Source organism: Pelophylax lessonae (genome assembly GCF_965119305.1).
Source record: "Pelophylax lessonae genome assembly, chromosome: 9".
Classification (NCBI taxonomy): Eukaryota; Metazoa; Chordata; class Amphibia; order Anura; family Ranidae; genus Pelophylax; species Pelophylax lessonae.
In genome coordinates this window covers 100,024,941-100,048,991 of record NC_138776.1, presented here as the reverse complement: position 1 = coordinate 100,048,991, position 24,051 = coordinate 100,024,941, and the positions used below count along the sequence as shown (strand labels likewise).

The 24,051-nt window shown below is 43.4% G+C and overlaps 1 protein-coding gene across 1 annotated transcript in view; it reads right to left on the bottom strand.

Annotated features, from left to right (window-relative positions):
- Positions 1-21,122: 21,122 nt before the first annotated feature.
- Positions 21,123-24,051, bottom strand: part of LOC309564241 (uncharacterized protein) — a gene marked incomplete at both ends in the record, with an annotated part of 34,093 nt that continues 31,164 nt past the window's right edge. The window contains one exon of the mRNA XM_082268867.1: positions 21,123-21,899. Coding sequence (XP_082124993.1) covers positions 21,123-21,899 — 777 coding nt within the window. The remainder of the gene's footprint in view (positions 21,900-24,051) is intronic.

The window sequence follows — 24,051 nt, the reverse complement described above, 5'->3', positions numbered from 1 at the left end:
TAATTTTAGATGTATTCACATAATATTCAATGAAATGGCCAATTGACCCTAGGTGCTGTTAGGCAATAGATCCATCTCTTCCAATAAAATTCTACAATTTCACAGGGTTAATTCATGGCTCCAAGAGATCACAGAAAAAGATGAAGACGTTACCTTTGAACACCATTTCACATCAAGCTCTTGCTTTTCACATAAGTAATTGCCTTTTATTCACAGCTATTTTGCAAAACACAGACAGGCAGTTGGTTTTATTAAGCGAATATCAGGCAGGTTACACAATCTGCGTCTGGTGAGTGAGATTTATGGAAGTTCTAATAAATATTTATAGGCTTTCCCTTGCAAAGAGCATCTGCCTTAGGACTTATTGTTGTTCTTTAAAGCCTCTTTGCCACCATGAAATGCAGCAAGTACATCTAATTTAATTACTGTTATTGTGAATGCACGACCTGCACTGCACCAGTCAGCATTAATGGACAAAGAGCGCCTCTCATTCCTCCAGGCTCTGCCTTAGGCTAGACTGGTTTTTCTTTTTTGCTTGACTGTGTGTTCTGTCCTCTAACAAATTAAATTTGTCCCATCGAAACCAAGACAATTTAGCACCAATGAGCCCCAATTGGACAGGGACTGTGTGATTAATGTGAGTCGTAATAGATTTGACACCAGGAGAAAAAAAAAAAATCGAATTCAGCTGCTCTACTACATCAGGTGCTGAATGTTATTTTTTTCCTTTTTACTATGTTTTTTTTTTCTATGCTGCCTCAAAGAAAAGGAGATTGATGACTTTTACGTGTTTTATTAGTTCCCTATCTAATTTGCTTCCTATTTTTTCACTCTGCTGCTGTTTGGTGCTTCTTGTGCTGAATGATTTTGTGATGTCAAAGAAATATATTGAAAAAAATACAAGTATTGCGTAGCATAGCTTCTTGTTCGTTCTCAGGTGAGTTGCAGGGAGCTCTGCTGCAAATACTAAAGTAAAATGATAGTGTATTATCATTAAATCTTCTTTTTTAGTTTAAAGTTTAACTTAGAATTAGTTCTGGTATAGGTTTCCTTGTTGTTGGCTTGTTGTACCACATCATTGTTCATGATTGTTTATGTCAGACATTACAGGCAACATCCCTGCTGGGATAAAATCACCTAACTGATAAGCCATTTAGCAACTTTATTTCTTCATTTTGTGTAAATCTCTTTTTAATAAAAAAAACATTGGAAAAGAAAATAATTCAATAGACAACCAATAAAGTACTAAATTGTACAAATAAATGTCAAACAACGATGTTACAATGGGGATTATCAAAGCCATCGTATTCTGTTCATACCACAACTAAACAATACTAAAGTGACTGTCCACGACTATCTCCACCTGGAGGGGAAAGATGGAGACATTCGAAATGCATGAAGTGCAGTGGTTGAGATGGTCCATTCATTATAGGTATAGTATGATACCGCAATTCGGGATTATTATTCATATATGGTTCCAAAATGAGAAGAAAATAAAAGCAGCAGTGGATCCTATAAAATGGCTTCTGAAAAATTAAACAAAAATTGCCAAATCTAAACTGAAGAACACCGTGTTTCCATTCTTAAACTAGGCTAAAGGTAGTTCTGTAGCCCACATCAAAGCGGTCAGAAGAAAATCAGATAAAAGTTAGAAAGTGGAGAAAAAGGTGGGAAAAAAGGGGAATGAGAGAGAAAAGAAGGAAGAAGATATACAGCCAATCACCACATTCCAGACTGCCGACCCCTCTCCATCCCACCCCTTGACTGGAGCTATCTAATCCATGGGTTTCAAACCTTTTCAAACCGATGTTGTTGGTCACGAAGGATGCTAGCCAATTTGTCATTAATCATGATCCAGGAGGATTTTGTTTTTTCTGTAATGCTAAATTTATCACTGGGGTTGTCCATGCTCGTGCTATGGTTAGCTGCCAGAAAAATAAAAAGGTGAGAAACCTGAGATTTTTAGGTAATTTATTCAATAGATCAGATCAGAAAAATATGTAGTCTTAAAGTTTTTTGGGAATATTCAATCCGGTCACCAAATATACCAAATTAAATATCCTTGTCCAAAACTGTTGTATTTTTTGGCATGTCCACCAATGTTAATTGAATTCTTATGTCTCTACTGTGACCGGTACCATGCTCGGAGACGAGGGGAAAAAAAAAAAGTTATTTGGTCAGAAACAGTCTGTGTAGTTTGAAGCTGTGCTTTCTCCTCCATAGCCTGCTTGAACCGCTACTGCAACCCAAGTATTCCTGTTTAGTAGTAAAGCTAAACTAAATCACATCAAAGTTGGCCATATCAGCATTCTATTACGTCTAAGTGAGCTAGTGACTTGCACTGAGATAATGAGGTATTCATCACTGAGACATTTATGCTACCTATTGTGTTATTGTACAGCAAAACTATTTATTTTTCAAAGCAAATATATTCACCTGTTATGTGGCAGATTGTTATTTATTTCACGCCCAATAGAGGCCAATCTTTTCCAGCAGTTTGCCAGCAATGGATTTCAGGCTATCCCAAAATGGCTACTGCAATTTCTTTTTCTATTGGATATCTCCTGAAAAGGGGAGACCCATGTGCCCACCTGCAGAGTGTGTGATATCAGAAGGAGCAATGTTCTGCAACACAGTCTGAGAAGAAGGAGATTGGCAAGAACATTTCTGAAAGAAGGCAGCCAAGGGAGGCTTTAGAAAGACATCTTGCTGGATCCTGTTTGTTCAGTGTCTAGAAGACAGCACAGAGAAGATGGGGCAGATTCCACCTGTTTTTCTGGCTACCTAGGAGGAATGGGGAGAGAGGTCTGGATTGTAAGTGCAATATGGTTCTTCACATGCAAATTGCTTGTACTACAGTGACTGCTATGATTAAAGCCCTATAGGTTTTAAACGTGTTAGCTGGTTTCTCTCTTGTGTTTTAGGTTGACAGAACAACAGAAGTAGAGTAGCTGCAAGAGTTCTGGAAACTTTTTATGCAATATTCAAACAGTAGGACAATGAAGTGCCAATCTAGAAAATTCCTGTCCTCTTTGTGGCTTATGTCTTTTGTTCATAGTAATTTTAAGGACCGGGCACTTTGTTGAGAAGTATTTTGAACGATCAACTTGGACCTGTAAAAAATGACATCCACTACAGAAACAGCAACATTTGCAAATGACACAATGCATCCACTGCTGCCATACCATATTAGTAGACTGCTACTCTGATGGTAGACAGCATTCAAAACCAACTTGTACTTAAAGTAGAACTAAACTCTCTAAATCAACATTAACAATTTTTAAAGCGGAGTTCCAGCCTGGGGGAAAAAAGATCCCCGCAGCTACAAATGCTGAAAAATTAACTAAATAGCATTTTTTGGTGCTCAGGTGCAGTTTAGTTTTGCTTTAGTACAGGTTCACTTAAGTAATGTTCCGGCTCATACCTTTATCAGAATCTACGTGTCTGGAAAAAAATGGCTTTGGGTTAGGCCATTTGATGCACACAAAAGTAAAGAGTCCTCAGGAAGGAGCCAAAGTACAGTAAACAGTAAAAAAAGGTCCTTGAAGCTTTTTGCCCTGAATGGTGCCTAATCTGAGGTGCACATGACACTCCCCCTATAATTCAGAGCTTGGCACCTCATCAGCCAGTTACCATGCTCAAGCACTGCTATGTCAGAGATGAGGGGCATGCTTATCCCCATGCATATTCTGCCTTGCATACAGTTTTCAGGGAACAACAGTAGTAGATTTGGAAGACGCAGGAGTATTGTAGATGTAGGTACAGTATCTCACAAAAGTGAGTACACCCCTCACATTTTTGTAAACATTTTATTATATCTTTTCATGTGACGGCGCTGAAGAAATTACACATTTTGCTACAATGTAAAGTAGTGAGTTTACAGCATGTATAACAGTGTAAATTTGCTGTCCCTTCAAAATAACTCAACACACAGCTATTAATGTCTGAACCACTGGCAACAAATGTTAATACACCCCTAAGTGAAAATGTGCAAATTGGGCCCAAAGTGTCAATATTTTGTGTGGCCAACATTATTTTCCAGCACTGCCTTAACCTTCTTGGGCATGGAGTTCACCAGTGCTTCACGGGTTGAACTGGAGTCCTCCTCCACTCCTCCATGATGACATCACGAAGCTGGGGGATGTTAGAGTCCTTGCAGTCCTCCACCTTCCATTTGAGGATGCCCCGCAAATGCTCAAAAGGATTTAGGTCTGAAGACATGCCTGACCAGTCCATCACCTTTACCCTCAGTTTCTTTAGCAAGGCAGTGGTCGTCTTGGAAGGGGGTTTGGGGTCGTTATCATGTTGGAATACTGCCCTGCAACCCAGCCTCCAAAAGGAGGGGATCATGCTCTGCTTCAGTATGTCACATTACAGGTTGGCATTCATGGTTCCCTCAATGAATTGTAGCTCCACAGTGCTGGCAGCACTCATGCAGCCCAAGACAATGACACTCCCACCACCATGCTTGACTGTAGGTAAGACAAACTTGTCTTTGTACTCCTCACCTGGTTGCTGCCACAAACACTTGACACCATCTGAACCAAATAAGTTAATCTTAGTCTCATCCGACCACAGGACATGGTTCCAGTAATCCATGTCCTTAGTCTGCTTGTCTTTAGCAAACTGTTTGCAGGCTTTCTTGTGCATCATCTTTAGAAGAGGCTTCCTTCTGGGAAGTCAGCCATGCAGACCAATTTGATGCAGTGTGCGGCGTATGGTCTGAGCACAGGCTGCCCCCCACCCCTTCAACCTCTGCAGCAATGCTGGCAGCACTCATACATCTATTTTCCAAAGACAACCTCTGGATTTGACTATGAGCATGTGCCCTCAACTTCTTTGGTTAACCATGGCCAGGCCAGTTCTGAGTGGAACCTGTCCTGTTAAACCGCTGTATGGTCTCTGCCACCGCGCTGCAGCTCAGTTTCAGGGTATTGGCAATCTTCTTATAGTCTAGGCCATCTTTATGTAGAATTCTTTTTTAACAATTCTTTTTTTCAGATCCTCAGAGAGTTCTTTGAGGTGCCATGTTGAACTTCCTTCCAGTGACCAGTATGAGAGTGAGAGCGATAACACCAAATTTAACACACCTGCTTCCCATTCACAACTGAGACCTTGTAACACTAACCAGTCACATGACACCTGAGAGGGAAAATGGCAAATTGGGCCCAATTTGGACATTTTCACTTAGGAGTGTACTCACTTTTGTTGCTAGCGGCTTAGGCATTAATGGCTGTGCCTTGAGTTATTTTGAGGAGATAGCAAATTTAGACTGTTATACAAGCTGTACACTCACTACTTTACATTGTAGCAAAGTGTCATTCTTCAGTGTTGTCACATGAAAAAATATAATAAAATATTTACAGAAATGTGAGGGGTGTACTCACTTTTGTGAGATACTGTCTTCTACAAAGCTTGAAAATGAAGTTATCTTGAATTTCATGGTATAAATGCTAAAAAAAGCTGTTGTTTCGACTGCTTAACCACTTTACCTCCGCTCACATGGAGGCTACTGCGGCAAAGTGCCTCGATCCCGTCCAGCGACGTAGACCTACGTCGCTGGACTCCGTTCATTCACAGCGGGAGTCGGGCCAGCGGAGGAGCAGCGGCGATTGCCGCTGCTCTGCCCCGATCGTCGGGGATCGAGTCTGGAGATCCGCCCGCTGTGTGTAAACACAGCGGGCGGATCTCCATAGTGACAGGGACTGACAGATCGGAGTGTTCAGCATAGCTGGACATCCGATCTGTCCTTCTGTCACACAGTCACCTCCCCCCCCACACGTCAGTAAGCACCAGGCGTACATTAACCCCTCCCTCTCCAATAAAATTAACCCCTTCCCTGCCAGTGTCATTTTTACAGTAACAGTGCATATATATAGCACTGATTACTGTAGAAATGTCACTGGTACCCCCAAAAGTGTCAAAAATGTCAGTCAAGGGTCCGATCTGTCCGCCGCAATGTCGCAGTCCCGCAAAAAAAAATCGCAGATCACCGCGTTAAAAAAAAAACACCAAAAATGACAAAAATCTTTCCCTTTGTTAGTAAACGCAATAACTTTTGCGCAAACCAATCAAAATACGCTTATTGCGATTTTTTTTACTAAACATAAGTAGCAGAAAACAAATTGGCCAAAAATTTAAAAAAATTTGATTTTTAAATTTTTTTGGGGGGGAATTTCATATAAAAAAATGTGAAAAATATTGTTATTTTTTCAAAATAAACGCTCTTTTTTTGTTTATAGCGCAAAAAGTAAAAATCGCACAGGTGATCAAATACCACCAAAAGAAAGCTCTGTTTGTGGGAAAAAAAGGACGTAAATTTCGTTTGGGTATGGCGTCGCACGACCGCGCAATTGTCAGTTAAAGTCGCACAGCGCCGAATTGCAAAAAGCGGCCTGGACGGAAGACAGCAAAATCCTCCGGTGGTAAAGTGGTTAAAGTTCACCTTCAGCTAAAATGTATTTATTTTTTTTAAAGCGGAGTTCCGGGCACAGATCTCATTTTTTGATGAACATACCCCGGGACAGTCAGGGCTAGCACATTCCACAATGGCTAGCCTCTGATCTGTCCCGGTTCGCACTTACCTGCAAGAAGAAATACTTACTTTGAAAATTTCTTCCACAGCGTTTCCATCTCTCTTGTGGGCAGCTGAAGCCGGCGCGGTCCTCTTCGGTGTCTTCTTCTCCCAGAATGCGCCGCACCGCCCCTCTCGTCACTTCCGGTGTGGCGACGTCGCATTGATTCCTGGGAGCGATGACGTTCAGCTCCCAGGAATCATCGCGAGGCAGGAAGTGACGGGGTGAGCCGCGGCGCTGGAGGAGGAAGTACCCTGAGGTGAGTATTTACGATCTTCGATTACAAGGTGAGTGTACAAAAAAAAAAAAAAATAACTATCCAATTCCTTTTCAGGTTATGTGTAGCTAGCGGAGGGGCACAAAAAAAAAATAACGATTTTGTGCCCGGAACTCCGCTTTAAAGAAAGGGTCAAGCTCCATGCACACTAACTTAAAAAAAACTGCTCCTAGAGGGAGTTTAACGTTTTGTCTGTAGAAGCAACTAATGTTATCCTATGTGTCCATGCACATTAAATAGTCTAGGGGCGTTTTTAAGCTCAGCGTTTAGAGGCAGAAAAAAACCCTTCTGTTTTGAATTTTTGAGAGCATTTTGCTTGCAAAAAAAAAAATGCTAAATGCTCCTAAACTCTAGTACAAAAACTGCGCAAAATGAATGTTATTTTCTGCCACGAGCACTGGTGTTTTATTAAGCTAGTGTGCATGGAGCCTCAGAGTCTCTGTTTTTTTTTTAGTTTTTGTTTTTATATTGCATCTGTGTCCTTTTGGGGAGATTTTCCTTTGCTTACTGTCTTGAACAAAAACAAAAATACAGTTTTAATAGAGTAGAGTGGGAAACGGTTCAAATTTCTGATAATGTTTTTGTTGTCTGTGCTTTCCTTTCTTATGTAAAAAGAAAGGAAACAGGAGAGCGCCTCTAAGTGTAGTATTAAATGGATCACAAGCATTTAGCACATTTAAAACTAAAATATGAATTGAATGAGAACGATGAGACTCATCACGGGTGAGACTGCTGCAGCGACGGAGAGAACCCGGCATCCAAGCTGTGTTATAGAGCGCCTTTCTTCCTTCAGCGTAGTGTCTCTGCGAGGAGACAGACAAGTTCTGGCTCTCAGCTGTGCGGGCCACTGGTTAAAGCCCAGCGCCGACTGGCGTGTGACGTCTCCGTGGAGCAGGGGAACACAACGTGTTTCCGATCATGTGCAAAGCTGTCACAGAGCATGCGCGCTCCTTTTTCAAGTGTTTTCAAAAATGCTAAATGCTCCTAAACTCTAGTACAAAAACTGCTCAAAATTAGTGTTTTTTTCTGCCACGAGCACTGGTGTTTCTTTAAGCTTGTGTGCATGGAGCCTCAGAGTCTCTGATTTTTTTTTTTATTGCATCTGTGTCCTTTCGGGGAGATTGTCCTTTTGCTTACTGTCTTAATCTTGAACAAAAGCAAAAATACAGTTTTAGTAGAGTAGAATAGAAAAGGGTTCAAATTTCTGCTGTCTGTGCTTTCCTTAATTATGTGACTGCTAAATCCTCTAGTTTTTTATATGCAGGAATTTCAGTGACAAAACTGCAGGGTAAACCCTATCCAGTAGGGTCATATACAAAAATAAAAGCTTAACAGTAATTTTACTTCTCTATTTTATCCAAAACTATAAAAAAAAAAAACAATTTGGCTAAAATTAGGCTCTAAGTCCCCCTGGCACTGTTTAATTTAATCCCAAACACTGACCATTTTGAACAGCTTTAATATATAGGCATGTGAAAAAAAAAAATTCATATGCTGAAAACTATACTGAAAACGAACATTTCTGATATTAAACATACAGCCTTCCTAGATGACGTCAGCGAGACTAAACCGGTCGAGAGCGTGACCACGTCATTTCCGTCTACCAAACCCGAGGCTTGGAACGCACATCCGGAGGTTGAGACGCACGCGACCCGTCAGCGTGCACCGCGAAAGAGGAGGTTGCGGCTCCTATGCCAGACGGGCATACATATGGTTTTTAGACTATGTGAGTACTTGTCTTTTATCTAAATAAAGCCGTTTTATAAAACTATTTTACACTATTGGAGGCTCCTTCCCTTTTCTCCCATATACCCAGTTACTGTACTGGACTTCTATATACACTTACTGAGCTGACATCTGTACACCACTAAGGAGAGGAACCGAGATCGGGGACATCCTGATTTGCCAGTGTGTGGGAGCGATCCCCTAATAATCGACCCGCTGTTTACCCCTGTAGGGGTAAGGGAATCTGGTAAGCGCAGGACCCCAGGCTCAGGGGAACACTTCTTCCTTCTGCCCACCCACCATACTTTGGGCATAGATAAAAGAGCACTTTCTACCACCATATACGGACTATATTTATTTAGGACTCTTTTCTGGATTCAAAGTCACGAGACTGCACATGCGTTTGGACCTATTTGCTTGATAATTTATACGGACACTTCTATTTTTATATTTTTTATATCTTTTATACTGCCATTTTTTGCACGGCTATATATTAGAAGGATTTTTTCACCTTTGCACCTTTGCACTTATATATTCATTGGCAGCTATATATATATATTATTATTCATTTTTGCACTTATATTTATTGTTATATTTATGATCACACTTACCGATTGTTATTTTATGGGTGTTTATTTATTTTTGGACATTATTTATTGAGATCTACTATTGTATTGTATATTTTTTATCACTTCACTTCCGGTATTCACCTTTGCACCTTTTTGCACCATTGCACATATGGTATATATTTGCTGATATATTGTAAATAAGTTTTTACTTTATGTTTATAATTTGTACATAGACCTGTCCTGATCTTATACAGGTTTGTCATTTGACACACCAAATTATTTTAGCATATTGCACACAGGTCCCAATAGGAATATTTTATATACTACTCTATATAACACCCTACCAGCAGTATATCAAGATCATATTCCGCAACAGCTGGAGGGCCGTAGTTTGAGGATCCCTGCTCTAGGTTATGTATCATGGATGGAGATATTTGCACCTTCTAAACCAAACTGGCAATGTCAGTTCCCGTTGTCTGGCAAACATGTATGTAGTGCAAACAGGGCTGAACAGATGTATAAATCCTTTGGCATATACGGTAAGTTTACATCTAGCTGTTTGCCTTGTGGTTCAGCTTTACTGCCTAATAATTATTATTATTATTATTATTATTTTAATATATCGTTATACAGCTATATATTATTGATTATGAATTAATAAGATTAAATATAATAATAGTGATAATTGGCCTATAATAATTTTATATACAGGTAGGCATTTTACATTTTTAACAGGAATGAGCCTTTTATTTGGAAATCAACAAATTCAGGAGGTATTGGCAATAGCTAAACACAATTTAGGAATATGTAATAGAAGAATTGGATTCCAGGAAAACTGCAGTGATTTACACTTACATTGGGTTGAATTATACAGTATATAAATGTAGAGATATACTCAGAGGCACAGCTTGACTGTAGATTGTTGCTAAATAACAACTTGAATTAAATAATAATAATATCGTTTCTTACACAGCACGAATGATTCAACTTTTTCATTGTCTTGTCCTATTGTCCTACCTTTATGGCAAATGTGAAATTCTTGCTTTAGGTTACAAATAAGTAGCATTCCCTTGTATTTGAACATTTTTTGGTAGCTTAACACTTAAGTTAGAACCACTACAAAGTTATTAGAATATTAATAGCTGCCAGAACCACTGCAGGCAATTATAGTAAAAACGTGGCTTCCTTATTATTAATCCTCTGGTCAGGAGACAGGGACCATAGAGCACATGTCATCTATTGCCTGCATCACTTCATCAGCTGCTGGAAGGATTTCACGGTCTCAGCTATTCACATACATTATGTCTTCATCCTTTTGTTCTATTAGATGTTTTGACATCACACAGTTTAGTACTTTGGGAGCATGTGATCTTTGTTTTGTTGCATCAAACAAAACCCTATGAACAGAAAGATGAGCGATAACAGACTAATTGCTACAACAGTGCTTTTTACACAAAAAACATACATTTCATAAAGTGATGGCAAACAGCAATCATAATGCATAAGGCATTGTAACTCCGCAACCAATCATATTTTATCTTTTATTGGGTCAGAGCAGTCAGAACAATTAAAGATGTTTTGGTGTTATAGTTCTACTGAACTTAGCATATTCATCTTTGTTTTATTGAAGTACAGCCGTGATCAAAAGTTTTGAGAGTGACTGAAATCTTTTTTTTTTCAATAATATTTTATTAAAGTGGAGTTCTACCCACATTTACAACTTAACGGATTTCAGTAGTGATCTATTTTTTAAACAAGAATTGGGCTATAATTTTTTTTTTTTGATTACTTACCTTATTTTAGAAGATTGTTTGTCCGACTTCCTCCTTCTGCGGCCAAGGCGTAATTTCCGGTTTTGCATTGAGTCCTGGGAGATGTGTGTCATCAATCCCAGGAGGCAATGGGCATGGCCGGCTGCTCCTCTGATTGCCGATCGCAATCTACAGCGCATGCGCGAGATTGAGATCGGCATTCTGGGTAGCCAGAAACCAGGAAGAGGGACACAGCGGCTTCAGACGCCCACACCGGAGATGGCCGTGCTCTGCAATTAATTTTAAAGGTAAGAAATTATCAACAATTAAAAACTGTACTGTACTGTAATCTAAGGATAGTGTTAATGTTATTGGCCATTTGTATGTATTCAGGGGGTATTTTTAGTTAAAAAAAAGTGTTTTCGGCCGGAACTCCGCTTTAATTTTCAATTCAATTCTATAAACAACAGAAAGAAAAAAAAATGTCTTCAGGATTACAAACTCATCTTATTCCCTCTGTATCCCTCCACCCCCAATCCCTCAATCCCCCTACATTCCACTCCCTTCCTCTGTTGCGCTCCACCCCTCCATTCTATACAGTTTCACATACCCCAGTCTTTAGTCTCCCCCCTAATCTTTCCATATTTCTATGTAATATCTGGTCTTTTTCAAATCTATCCATTTTCTCCATTTATTGGAGAAGCTATCTACTTGTTCTTCATCTCTGCTGCACAGGTATTCCATAATATAGATATATTCAACTCCACACCACTCCCTTATGGTAGGGCATTCGGTATCATCAAGCCATCTTTTTGGAATTGTCCCTTTTGCTGTGTTTAGCAGGTGTGGAACTATTGAATTTCTATATTGCTTTAGGGATCTATTTGTTCTATGATATAAGCATGTCCAGGGTCATCCATAATATTCTCACACGTGATTTTATTAATAAGTTGTTATATCCTTAACCAATATTCCCGGATCTTGGGACATTCTCCCCCCAGATATGATGAGAATGACAGAAATATTAATTTTCACAAAGTCTGCTGCTTCAGTGTTTTTAGATCTTTTTGTCAGACCTTACTATGATATACTGAAGTATAATTGCAAGCATTTCATAAGTATCAAATGCTTTTATTGATATTTACATTACGTTTATGCAGAGTCAATATTTGCAGTGTTGATCCTTCTTATTCAAGACCTCTGCTGTTCGCCCTGGCATGCTGTCAATCAACTTCTGGGCCACATTTTACACCCGCCTCTTGAGAATTGACCACAAGTTCTCAATAGGATTAAGGTCAGGGGAGTTTCCTGGCCAGGGAGCCAAAATGTTGTTGTTTTGTTCCCCAAGCCACTTAATTATCACTTTTGCCTTATGGCAAGATGCGCCATCATGCTGTAAAAGGAATTGTTCATCACCAAACTGTTCTTGGATGGTTGGGAGAAGAGGATGTTTTTTTACCATTCTTTCTTGATAGTTGTGTTTTTAGGCAAAATTGTGAGTGAGCCCACTTCCTTGGCTGAGAAGCAACTCACACATGAATGGTCTCAGGATGCTTTTACTGTTGGCATGACACAGGACTGATGGTAGTGCTCACCTTTTTCTTCTCAGGACAAGATTTTTTCTGGATGCCTCATTGTGCGTGCAGATGACCTCACACCTGTCTGCTGCCATTCCTGAGCAAGCTATGCACTGGTGGTGCCCTGACTTTCTTGGGCACCCTGAAGCCTTCTTCACAACAATTGAACCTCTCTCCTTGAAGTTTTTGATGATCCAATAAATGGGTGATTTAGGTGCATTCTTAGTAGCAGCAATACCCTGGCCTGTGAATCCCTTTTTGTGCAAAGCAATTATGACTGCAAGTGTTTTCTTGCAGGTAACCATGGTTAACAGAGGAAGAACAATGATTTCAAGCACCACTCTCTTTTAAAAGCTTGCAGTCTGTTATTCTAACTCAATCAGCATTACAGAGTGATTTCCAGCCTTGTCCTCGTCAACACTGACACCTGTGTTAATGAGAGAATCACTGACATGATGTCAGCTGGTCTTTTTGTGGCAGGGCTGAAATGCAGTGGAAATGTTTTTTTTTTTTTTTTTTGGGGGGGGGGGGGGACTTTATGATTATATTTATATTCAATTCCTCCAATCATTCTTCATAACATTTTGGAGTACAGTATAGGCAAATTGCCATCATAAAAACTAAGGCAGCAGACTTTGTGAAAATTAATATTTGTGTCATTCTCAAAACTTTTGGCCATGGCTGTAGAAGCAGATTCAAATTGAATGGCATTTTGTTTGCTAACACAATGTGTATGTAGGCAGTCACAGTCTATTTCCTCCCCTGCAGGTGGTGCTCAACCGCAGTGGCAGTGCAGAGATAGAGGAAGTCAGGAGGAACATGGTTTCTCTAGGGTTTCCTGGGTCACTGGGGCAGCGATCTGGTTGGATGCTGACAGCTCATGTGACTCTGGGATCTTGGGTCAAGCAAGGTCTATTTAGGACCCTGATTCCTGAGTTTGGCATGCATTTAGTGTGTGGGTAGTGTAGGGACAGGTCACCCTTCTGTTAGGGAAAGTAATAAGGGCAGGGAAAGGTTCCAGATGAGTAAGAAAAGTCTGGGGAAGTGATGGCGAATCTTGACCCACAGATGTTTTGGAACTACATTTCCTGTGATTCTAATGACCCTGCAGTGTAGTTGAGCGTCATGGGAAATGTAGTTCTAAAACATCTGGGGTGCCAAGGTTTGCCATCACTGGTCTATGGATTTGCCACTTCTCCTGGAAACTCCCCCGATTGGGCTGGGACCAGCCAAGCTGCGTTCCGCCTTTTGAGACAGATGCTTTCAGTTCAGCTGAGACCTGATCTGCTATAATCTGCTGTTCATCTGTGAGTGTTTTTCCGGTTGGGCTGTTTTCCCCTGGGGTTATGGTGAACTGTCCATGGGTGCTTAACCTGTGGCCTTCTAGCTGTTGTTGAACTACAAATTCCATGTAGAATTGCAAGGCTGACAGTTACAAGCATGACTCCCAAGAGGTATGATGGGACTTGTAGTTCTGCAAAAGCTGGAGAGCCACAAGTTGAGCACCCATATGCTATACCTTGATTACAACATAAGTTCTTTCTATTGCAGCTGGACTGTGTGTGAATTACTGTCTCCACACCACACTGCACCCCCCCCCACATGTATCATAAACAATTACCACTTTTTTTAAAATGAAATATTTGTTTTCACAGTTGATATTCCTTGTTGCATCTAAAGTCATGGCTGCTCAGGATGGGTTTACACAATAGTGGACCACGCCTATGTAATGTTGAAACAAACATCTGCATGGAAGCCTTTTTGACAGGGTGGCAAACCAGATGAAATATTGGGAAACAGGGAAAGAAAGTGGTCACCTCATAACAGGAAGCGCCTGGTCGAGGTTTTTTTTTTTTTTTGCAGGATCACTACATATGATTTCAATGACAGCTGAGGATATAAGAAAACATATATAATCAACCACTGGCCACAGGTGTTGCATAACTAGTGGCATCCATTACTCCCCACAGTATTCAGATGCAAACAAACCAGCTGAATTGCCACAGATTTTTTAGAATATCCAAACAGCATCTGGTTGAATGCCAGCACTGTTCGGCTGTCAATTTTCCATCTGGTTACTTTGAATAATGTAGATTGTTCAGTCAACTTTTTTTAATCCGGGTGTTGTTGACAAAGGCACCCACAGCTTGAATTTTAGCTGATTTAGTATGAATCAGTTGAAATTTGAGCTGTGTATGGCAGCCTTTATTCATAAAGGTGACATACTGCAGCGTGGTATATATATATATATATATATATATATATATATATATATATATATATATATATATATATATATATATATATATATATATATAATGATCAACAATGAACAATTCAACTGTTTTACCTGCCAAATGATCTAAAATTCTGTACAGCCAGTCTGCCACTGATCATCACTAAAATCTATTTATCATTAAAAAGAGACAAGTATAGACAGTAATGTTTGAAACGCAATTCCATCTTCTTAAAAAATAATAATAATGTAGATGTTGACTTTTAATATAAGGACACCTACCTGTCCAGGGATCCCACGATGTTGGCCCCCAAAGCTGATTTGTTCATAGGCTCGGGTGCACGTGCTGGCATTTCAACTAAAGTAAACCAGCAGTGAAGCCTTCAGGTTTCAAAGCCAGCTTCCCACTGCACATGCACGAGTCACTCTGAATGGCCCCATTGTTTTCTGGGACACACAGGTCCCAGAAGGCAGCGGGGGGCAGGAGGAGGGGCAGAGCTAAATCCAGAGATGATGTACCTCGCCGCGGCGGTCTAGGACAGAAGCTTTGCTGGAAAAACAAAACAAAGGTACAAAACGCCCCCCCCCCCAATAAAAAAGGATATCAAAATATAGGGGGGGGGGGTGCTTGAATGGATTACACCTACTTTAATTTTAGCCTGGAACTCCGCTTTAATTCATTCTAGAAGTTGTACGGTGCTCTGACTTTACATATAGTAGGTTAAGAGCAGCAGTAGACAAATATTGGCAAATCTATTTTACTGGCATTTCAGCAGTATTACAGCATACAGCAGTACAGGGGGCATTTCATTCTCACTTATGGATTGCCTGTGTATGAGTTACTGGTATGGAATGGACATCCCACCTTTACTAATGGCAGTGATCACAGTGGATTGTGAGGCTACCTTAGTACTTTGCTATTCGGATAATGACGTCACATGGAATCCTACCCCACAATCCACTACATTCTCTGCCAATAGGTAGAAAGTGAGGACCCCACTGCATCCTGTTCATCCTGCACATGTACTTCAGAGACCAATCATGAACAAGGGTACAAAGCCAACGGTGGTACCAACCCAACAACATACTGTATATAGAGAGAGCATGAACTCCTTTTGCAATTTTTATTTACTTGATTCAAAATTTGATGTCTATTCAAAATTTCAACATTTCAAGGACACACAGATTCTCTTTATGAAGGTAACAGCTGGATACAAAGGGCTGCACACCCTCAAAATATTAATTTTCTATGCACTATTTCATGTAATTAAAAATTTTTAACGAGTGCCAACTTTCTCTTTACCCACTGGATGCTGATTGCTTACAGATCTTATTTTGCCTGGTAGATCCTGTGATCTGTGGTGAAAATAGGTCCAGCACAGCACTTCTTAACCTTGGAAAATCCCTTCACTTAGCATGAGATCTGCTGGTAGTATCTGTATTTACTGCACATATCTTTTTATCTAGAGTTGAACCACAGGTGTCTTCAAGGAATTCAGTTCCTGCTCTGAACCATTGGTATAATTGACTTTATAATGTAAATTCAGGGTCTAAAACTAGCCTTACTCTGATCGGCAGAAAACATTTCTTTTCCTGTAAGAAATAAGGGTTTGTCTTGAAGGTAATGTGGGCTTGTATTATGGTTGCATGGTCCAGTACGAATCATCACACGTTTTCTGTTCCGGTAGCTGAGAACAAGGAAACAACAAGGATCACACTGAACACCTGAGATTCAATTATGCAGAAAAACAAAAAGAAGCATGAAAATCAACACACTTAAAACACGCGTTATATGGTTTCAAAGGTTTAACAAGAGTGAGATCATCCGTAATATTGATATATTTGGAGCTTCTAACTATTGATTTTTAGTACTGTGTGAAAATTTAGAAACATTTCTCTCTCATCATTTAAATAAGCCATACTGAAAGGTAAATATGTAATGTTTCAGGAGATTCTCAGAAATGAACATATCTAATATGAAGTGATTCATCAAAGAATATTCATAAGCCTCATTTTTTCACAAAAAGGCATCTAACTAGAGGCCAAATATCTTATTATCAGTACAGATATGGGTATCTTTATAGTACAAACTTCTTTGTGGATGCACATTTAAGTTTAACGTAATTTAAAAAAAATATTGCTTTAGGTAGATATGTCCTCATATACTATATATACCATATATACTAGGAAATAAGTCTCAGATCAGGTGAAACCCACATTCTGAAGTTGTGTCCTTGGCCAAGTTGGGCGCTGTTTCTCTCCTTGGATTTTACTGTGTATTGCTCTTTACCATAGTCTTCAAAAGAGACCTCAACGCTAGAACCTGAAAATCATCTTTTTTGGACTGTGTTACAGTATTTAGGGGTCATGGGAAGTGCAAAGGTTGACATTTAGAAAATGGGTGCACTTACCTTTTAAAATGTTTAAATCTGTTACTGTCATGCTGCCAATTAGATCACACCTGTAATTTTTACAGTATACGTTTAAAAATGAAGGGGCAAATTTGGCTGGTTGCTGTGAGCAATAACTTCTTTCAGAAATCCTCTTTCTGTTCTTTCTTTTGCTAAACTAACCTCATTTAAAAGCAAAGCTGTTTGCACTAATTTATATTATCTACTAAGAGTGTAAACTAATTCTTATTGGGATTTGTTGTAGGAGCAGTTATTAAAAAAACAGCACAAATGGCAGACTTACAGCTCGCAAGAAAATGATAAATTGTTGCAATAAGTCTTTTAAAGGACAAAGCCCAAAAAGTCCCTTTTTATCCGGGCAAAGGAGAATATTAGAACAATTCATCAATTACACCCTTCATGCCTTTATTGAGGTTACTTCTTCCCTTATGTCAATTAGTAATTCATAAAGGCACAATAACTGGTATACACGGACAAACATTATCCATGTAACAAATGAGCTTTAAATAACCAGAATGATAAAAATAAAAATGCAAACCATCCATAGCACACCTTTCAAAAATTAAGTTGATTCAGCACCATATCAATCTAAAACAAAGACAACATAATGATGTCATCATGTGATGTAAGACAACACGATGATGTCATCTTGTGACATTAAGCTCCATGGGAGCCTACATATGTTATCCTGTATGTTTGGAGAAACAGCACATTCTCCAGTGCTTACAACATAAACCGATTGTCCAATGGCGCAAATCAACCCTATTGTTTACTGCCTCTGACTCTGGAAAGAAATTGATGTGATGTTAAAGGGCAAGGTTTGTGCAAGTATCTTAAGAGCATTGTATAGAGCAAACTTTCTCAAAGCTTTTAGTGAGCTTTTTTTTAAAACTCTGAAAAGCCTTTCTCTGAACTCCCCATATCCTTGTTATTTAATCACTACGACCCATTCGCAGCCTTTTTTTTTAATAACCTTTCCAAAAATAAATGTTCATGTCTCTCACTGAAGGGAAGACTGGTAATCTAGCTCTGCAGGCTGGACCCACCACCAACCAGTTTTGTTGCTAAATGAAAGATGAATCCATCCTACATACAAATTGCTTGTGGTCAATACTAAAAGACGTCACCCCCTGGTAAGGACAGTCGGTGTGGTGTGCCTGAACCGACGTAAGGGGGGTAGCCTGTAAATAAAGAGGGCACCCCCAAGGGGAAGAGGTAGAGAAAAAAGGGTGAAGGAGGGTGGGGTGACGATCCGAGGCAGCAGGCCGGTCAAGGGGAGGGGCGGCGCTATAAAGCCCGCTAGCTCCTCCCACAAATACCGGCCTGCGGCCGCACACTTGTGGTCAATACTAAAAGACGTCACCCCCTGGTAAGGACAGTCGGTGTGGTGTGCCTGAACCGACGTAAGGGGGGTAGCCTGTAAATAAAGAGGGCAAAAAGAGTAAGCAAAACAACACACTTTATTCAAAAAATCTAGGACACAAGCTTGCGAAAAGCCAATCTCAATTCCCTCTCTGGGTGCGGTATATACACTTGGAAGGCGTCCGACTCCCACCTACCAAGCCTTTTAATGATATGGCCTGGCGTATTATTCCCTGAAGCAGCCGTAGCCGCTCCTATCCGGAAGGAATGGCCAGAGTGCGCTGCCGGGTCCCACCCCAGTCTGATGCAAAGAGAACGTATGTAGAAAATGAATTTGGACGTAGTGAGGGGAACATCCAGGAGCGCAAAGAGCGGTGCATGGCTGGGGCTGCTCCGGGTCTGAGCCACGAAAACATCCAACACCCTGACCGGGCACCAAAGATTCCCTGATGGGTAAAACGGGATGGTAACGGGGTGGCCCACCTGCCTGGTCTTGGTGCTCCGCAGAGTCAAAACATAATGATCCCCCCATTTGACGAGATCTCGCTTGAGGAGACACAACCGCCCCTCAGCTGCGGAAGCTACCGAAAACTCCCCGGGTCTGAGAAAACCGTAGAAAGCCAGATACATCGCCGCTTTGACCACGGCATTCGTGTATGGCTCAAAGGGCGATGTGTCCAGTAAGTTGGAGAGGGCCCTAAATTTCACCCCATCTATCGGCAGCCGCCTGATGGGGGAACGGTGATCCAACCTGCCAATGCCCTTCAGGAGGCTCTTCAGAGGATATGCCCGGAGGAAAGGCAAGGAGTTTGGATGGTGCGTCAGAAAGTGGTGTTGAACACCCGCCAGATATAGTTTAATAGTACTGACAGATAGCTTGAGTTGGAGGTGGCAAAAAGCAGCGAAGGCGACCATGGTCTGCACTGACTGATCAACCAATCCAAAATCCACTAGAAACCTTCGGAAGATGGTCAAGGCTCGGTCATAAGCCTTCCTGGTGTTGGATGACAGAGCCAAACGGGCCAACTCCCGTCCATGCGCCATGATGCGGGCTAGTCCAGGAGCAGATCCTTGAACTCTGGGGTCCGCGTGGGACATCTGTCGGCCGTCGGGTGGAGAGTGAAGAAAACCTGCAATTTGGAGCGGGAAAGAGCGTCAGCGGCTAAGTTGGTATGACCCGGAATGTGCTCACAGAAAAGAAAAAACTGGTAAGTGGCGGCTACCAAGGTCAGCCTGCGGACCAGTCTCATAATAGTCAGGGACGATGAACGGCCTTTGTTGATGATATCACAAGCAGCCATGTTATCACTGAAACATTTGACTGCCTTCCCTGACCAGTACCTACCCCAGGTGACAGCAGCTGCCACAATAGGGTATAATTCAAACAGCGCTGAGGTCTCCCGGAAAGCAGGTAAGGCTAGAGACTCAACCGGCCAACTATCCCTGAACCATGAATCCCCGAAGATGGCTGCGAACCCGGTACTGGCGGCCGCATCCGTCCAAAACACAGGGGACTGGGCAGAAATGGGCGGGATGAACATGGAGATACCGTTCCAGCTTCCCAAGAACTCAACCCACATACCCAGGTCCGCCCTGGCAGGGGGATCCAGGTGGGAGATGACACCCTCCGGAAGACCTGGCAACAGCCGCAGCAACCGAGAGATAAAGGACCTGCCCTGGGGGATGATACGCATGGCAAAATTTAATGACCCGATCAAGGACTGCAACTCCTTCCTGGAGAAAGTCCCTAGTTCCAGGAACCTGCCTACCACCCCACGAATACGTTCAAGTTTGTCCACAGGGAGGCTGGACTGCATGGAGACAGAATCCAGGGTAATCCCCAAGAAATCCAGCCTGGTGACCGGGCCGACCGTTTTGCCTGGTGACAGGGGAACCCCTAAGGTGGAAAATAAGGCCAAAGTACTATTTAGACTGACCGGCGTGCAGTTGCTATCCTCAACCAACAAAAAATCATCAAGGTAGTGCAACACCGAGGGGCACCTGGAGACATTCAGAAGGAGCCAGCAGAGCGTCTCAGCAAAGGTATCAAAAATCTTGGGGCTGCTTTTAGACCCAAAAGTCAGCCTGCAAGCGAAATAATATTTCTCCCTCCACTTTACACCGTGGATGTGCCATAAGGAGGGGTGAATAGGCAGCAGTTTGAAGGCATTGGCAATATCTGTTTTACTGAGCCAGGCAGCCCTGCCAGCCCCCAAAATGGCCTGGATGGCATTGTCCACGGTAGCATAGTGGAGTGAGAACTCGGCCGAAGGAATAAGGGAATTAAGGCTGGGGTTGGTGGAAGAATGAGGAGCCGACATGTCGATAATCAAACGTTTTTTATTGGTGAATTTGCTTGTGGCAATACCGATCGGGTTGGTACGCCAAGAGGAGAAGGGGGGGGCCGGGAAGGGGCCTAACATGAACCCCTCCTGCACTTCCTTCTCAAGAAGTAGATCTACCGACTCCGGGTCCTCCGTGGCCGATAGTAAATTGGGACATTCCAGGGTCCCCGTGGGAAGAGACACCAGCCCCGTGTGGAACCCACCCAAGAACCCCTGAATCAGATACTCCACCAGGTGTGGAGACGGATGAGCCTGCAGGTAGAACTCCAGTACCTCGACCTTGACCCCGGTTAGTCATTGTTTGGGGTACATCTTGGATGGACACATGGATTTGGTGTGAGCCCTGAAACAGATGGAGCAGACATGGAGCAGCCTGCAAGCACTGAAGCTGCACGCCCCCCCATTGAAATTATTGCAAACCTGGGCTTTACCTAAGAACACTATGGGACGACCCAGCTTATCCCTAAGGCCACGCTGCTCTGACCTGCCAGCCCCCCACCCTGGGACCCCGGCCGGGGAGGACACAGCCTCCATGGGGCAAAGGCTGGCAGAATGTGAAGTGGAGGAGCATGTGGCACAGGAGGGAGGTGCCAAGCCTGCGAAGTGCCTGCAGAAGAGCTCGGTATCCAGTAGACTCCAATCCACACGAACATTGAATTGAGCCAAGGCTGCCGCCGCCTTGGCCGAGACTGATTTATGAAAGTCGAAGAAGGTAAAACCCCCGTATTTGTGCCCTAAATCCACTATCTTATGCAAGTAGAGATCTAACTCTTCCCGCCGCTGCGGGTAAACGGAACATAAAACGTCCCTGTAGATGCCGAAGGCCAGGACAAACTCGGGGATAGTGAGCTTCTTATTAAGCCGGGGGTCCCTGGCCTTCATGACTACGGACAAATCACCGTAATTGTAGACCTTGCTTTCGACCATGTCCTTGGAGGCAATGAGGAGAGCCACTAGGTTGACATCCTTCCCCTCCAAGATATCCTTGCGGAGAGCCGCGGGGACCAAGTGGGCCGGGGTGATAATAGGAGAAACCGTGGAAGAAGGCAAGATGGGAACTGGGGGCCTACCCTGATCACCAGCAGGAACTGGGGTTGGGACCGGCAAGGAAGGAGGGGGGCCCCCTTGGGCCGGACTGGCGTCCTCCAGCTTAGTCAGTCTATCGCCGATGGACTGTAGGGAGGATAGGATGGAGTCCAGGGTTCCCTGTATGGCAGATGAACAGCCCTGAGAGCTGGTGCCCAGTCCCGGATCTTCTGGATGTTCCATCATCAATTTGAACAGCTCCGCTTTTCTTGCAGTGGCCGGGAACGAGATACCCTTCTGGCGTAGGACCGCCGAGATTTTCGGAATAGTCCAAGACCCGTAAGAGCCCAGCGGAGAAGGAACCCGACGACCCCTGGGGGTACCGGACCTGACAGGGGTGCTGATCCTGGCTGGCGTGGAGGGGGAGGAAAATCCATCTTCCAGGGTGGCTCCTTGAGGCCCGCTGTAGAAGGAAACAGAAAAAGTAGAACGCCCAAGACCGATTAGCGACCGTAACGTATAGGAGAACCACTGGCTGGCTAGCTAGAGCCCAGAGGCGAAAAACTTAACTACCCCGTGACAGGTGAGGCCCTGCTAGATGCCAAGCGGCCGGTGAGAGGCTCTACCTATGATTTGGGCGAGGGGCGTGAGCCACAGACGTGGTGGCGGGAAAGATGGCCTCTCGGTGACAGTAAAAGAATCAAAACGTGTGGCCGTGACAGGTGAGGCCCTAACTATAAACCCCATGAGAAGGGTGGAGCGAGGCGCTAGCTTTGGTTTGGCCCGTGGGGCGAAATAATCTCCGACGAGATTGGGAGGTTGGCCTCGCGGGACCGGCTACGAAGGGGGGGGGTCTAAGGCCAGCGCCTGAACCCTAACAGCCAGTTGACTTGCCCTACAAGGGGGGGGGGGGGCAATATATGACAGAACCATACAGCTGAAAAGACACAGAAAAAAAAACAGTGACGACAAGAAAGACGGACAACATGAAAATGTGGTATGTGCGTGGAGGTGATGAAGCCGTGATGGAGCACGGAACCAAAGCAACCGCAGGTGAAGCACATGAGGAGTGTAAGAGCCTGAAAAACCTGGAAGGGGCTGACCACCGGGCAACCAGACAAAGATGACAAAGTGTGGTGGGGGCAAATGACAGAATGCCTACCAGTGTCTATGGGCGACGCCAGGGTAGCGTCTGTGAAGACTAAAAAAAAAAAAAAAAAAAATGAGTGGAGCCGTGAGGTACACAAGGAACCTGAACCTGAAGTAGTACCTGATGCCGGTATTGAAGGACATGGTGAGAACCTGAAGGAAAAAGGAAAATGGTCAACAAATAGGGGGGGGTCACCCAGACCCCCCACTGGAGAACATCATGAGGAACCTAACAGAACATGCACACCCTGCGAGCCATGAGACCCCCCGCCCCCCCCCTCCCACCAACCCTCACATGCCAACCCCCCCCCCCTCCCTCTGGTAAGACCGGGCCACCCCCCCCAAAGCAATGACAGCCGTGACAACCAGGAACAAAACAGGGAACATGATATGGGGGAGACAAGCTGACGGAGGCTGAAATGAGCGTAGAGACACGTAAATGTGAAGTAGCCGTGGCCTAGTGGAAAGGCAGGCAGTGTGTGCATGAGACTGTGTATGGAGGTAGCCGTGGCCTTGCAGGAAGGCAGGCAGTGTGTGCAGGACCGTATGTGGAGAAAGAATAGCCGTGGCCTACAGGGAGGCAGGCAGTGTGTGCAGGAAGATGCCAACCCCCCCCCCCCTCCCCCCCATACCCTGCCGTACCTGACCTCCTGCTGAACAGCGGGGAGAAAGCAGCGGAGTGGCCGACAGAAACAGCAGAGCAGACGGTGGCCAAACGCAGGGGAGCCTGACAGGATACCAGCGGAGGGAGAGCCAGGCAACTTGACAGAGGCTGTGCTGTGGAAGAGGAGCTCGGGGAGCAGCGCTTCCTGCTGCACGACCCGACCGGACGTCCGGTCCACGAGGAGGAACAGCGAGATCCGACGTCAGGTGATCACTGGAAACACCTGACCAGTGACGATCCGAGGCAGCAGGCCGGTCAAGGGGAGGGGCGGCGCTATAAAGCCCGCTAGCTCCTCCCACAAATACCGGCCTGCGGCCGCACACTTATCGCCAAACTTCCAGTGTGCACAACCTGCGGTAGTGCTGCTAGAGACTCGGCTTGAAG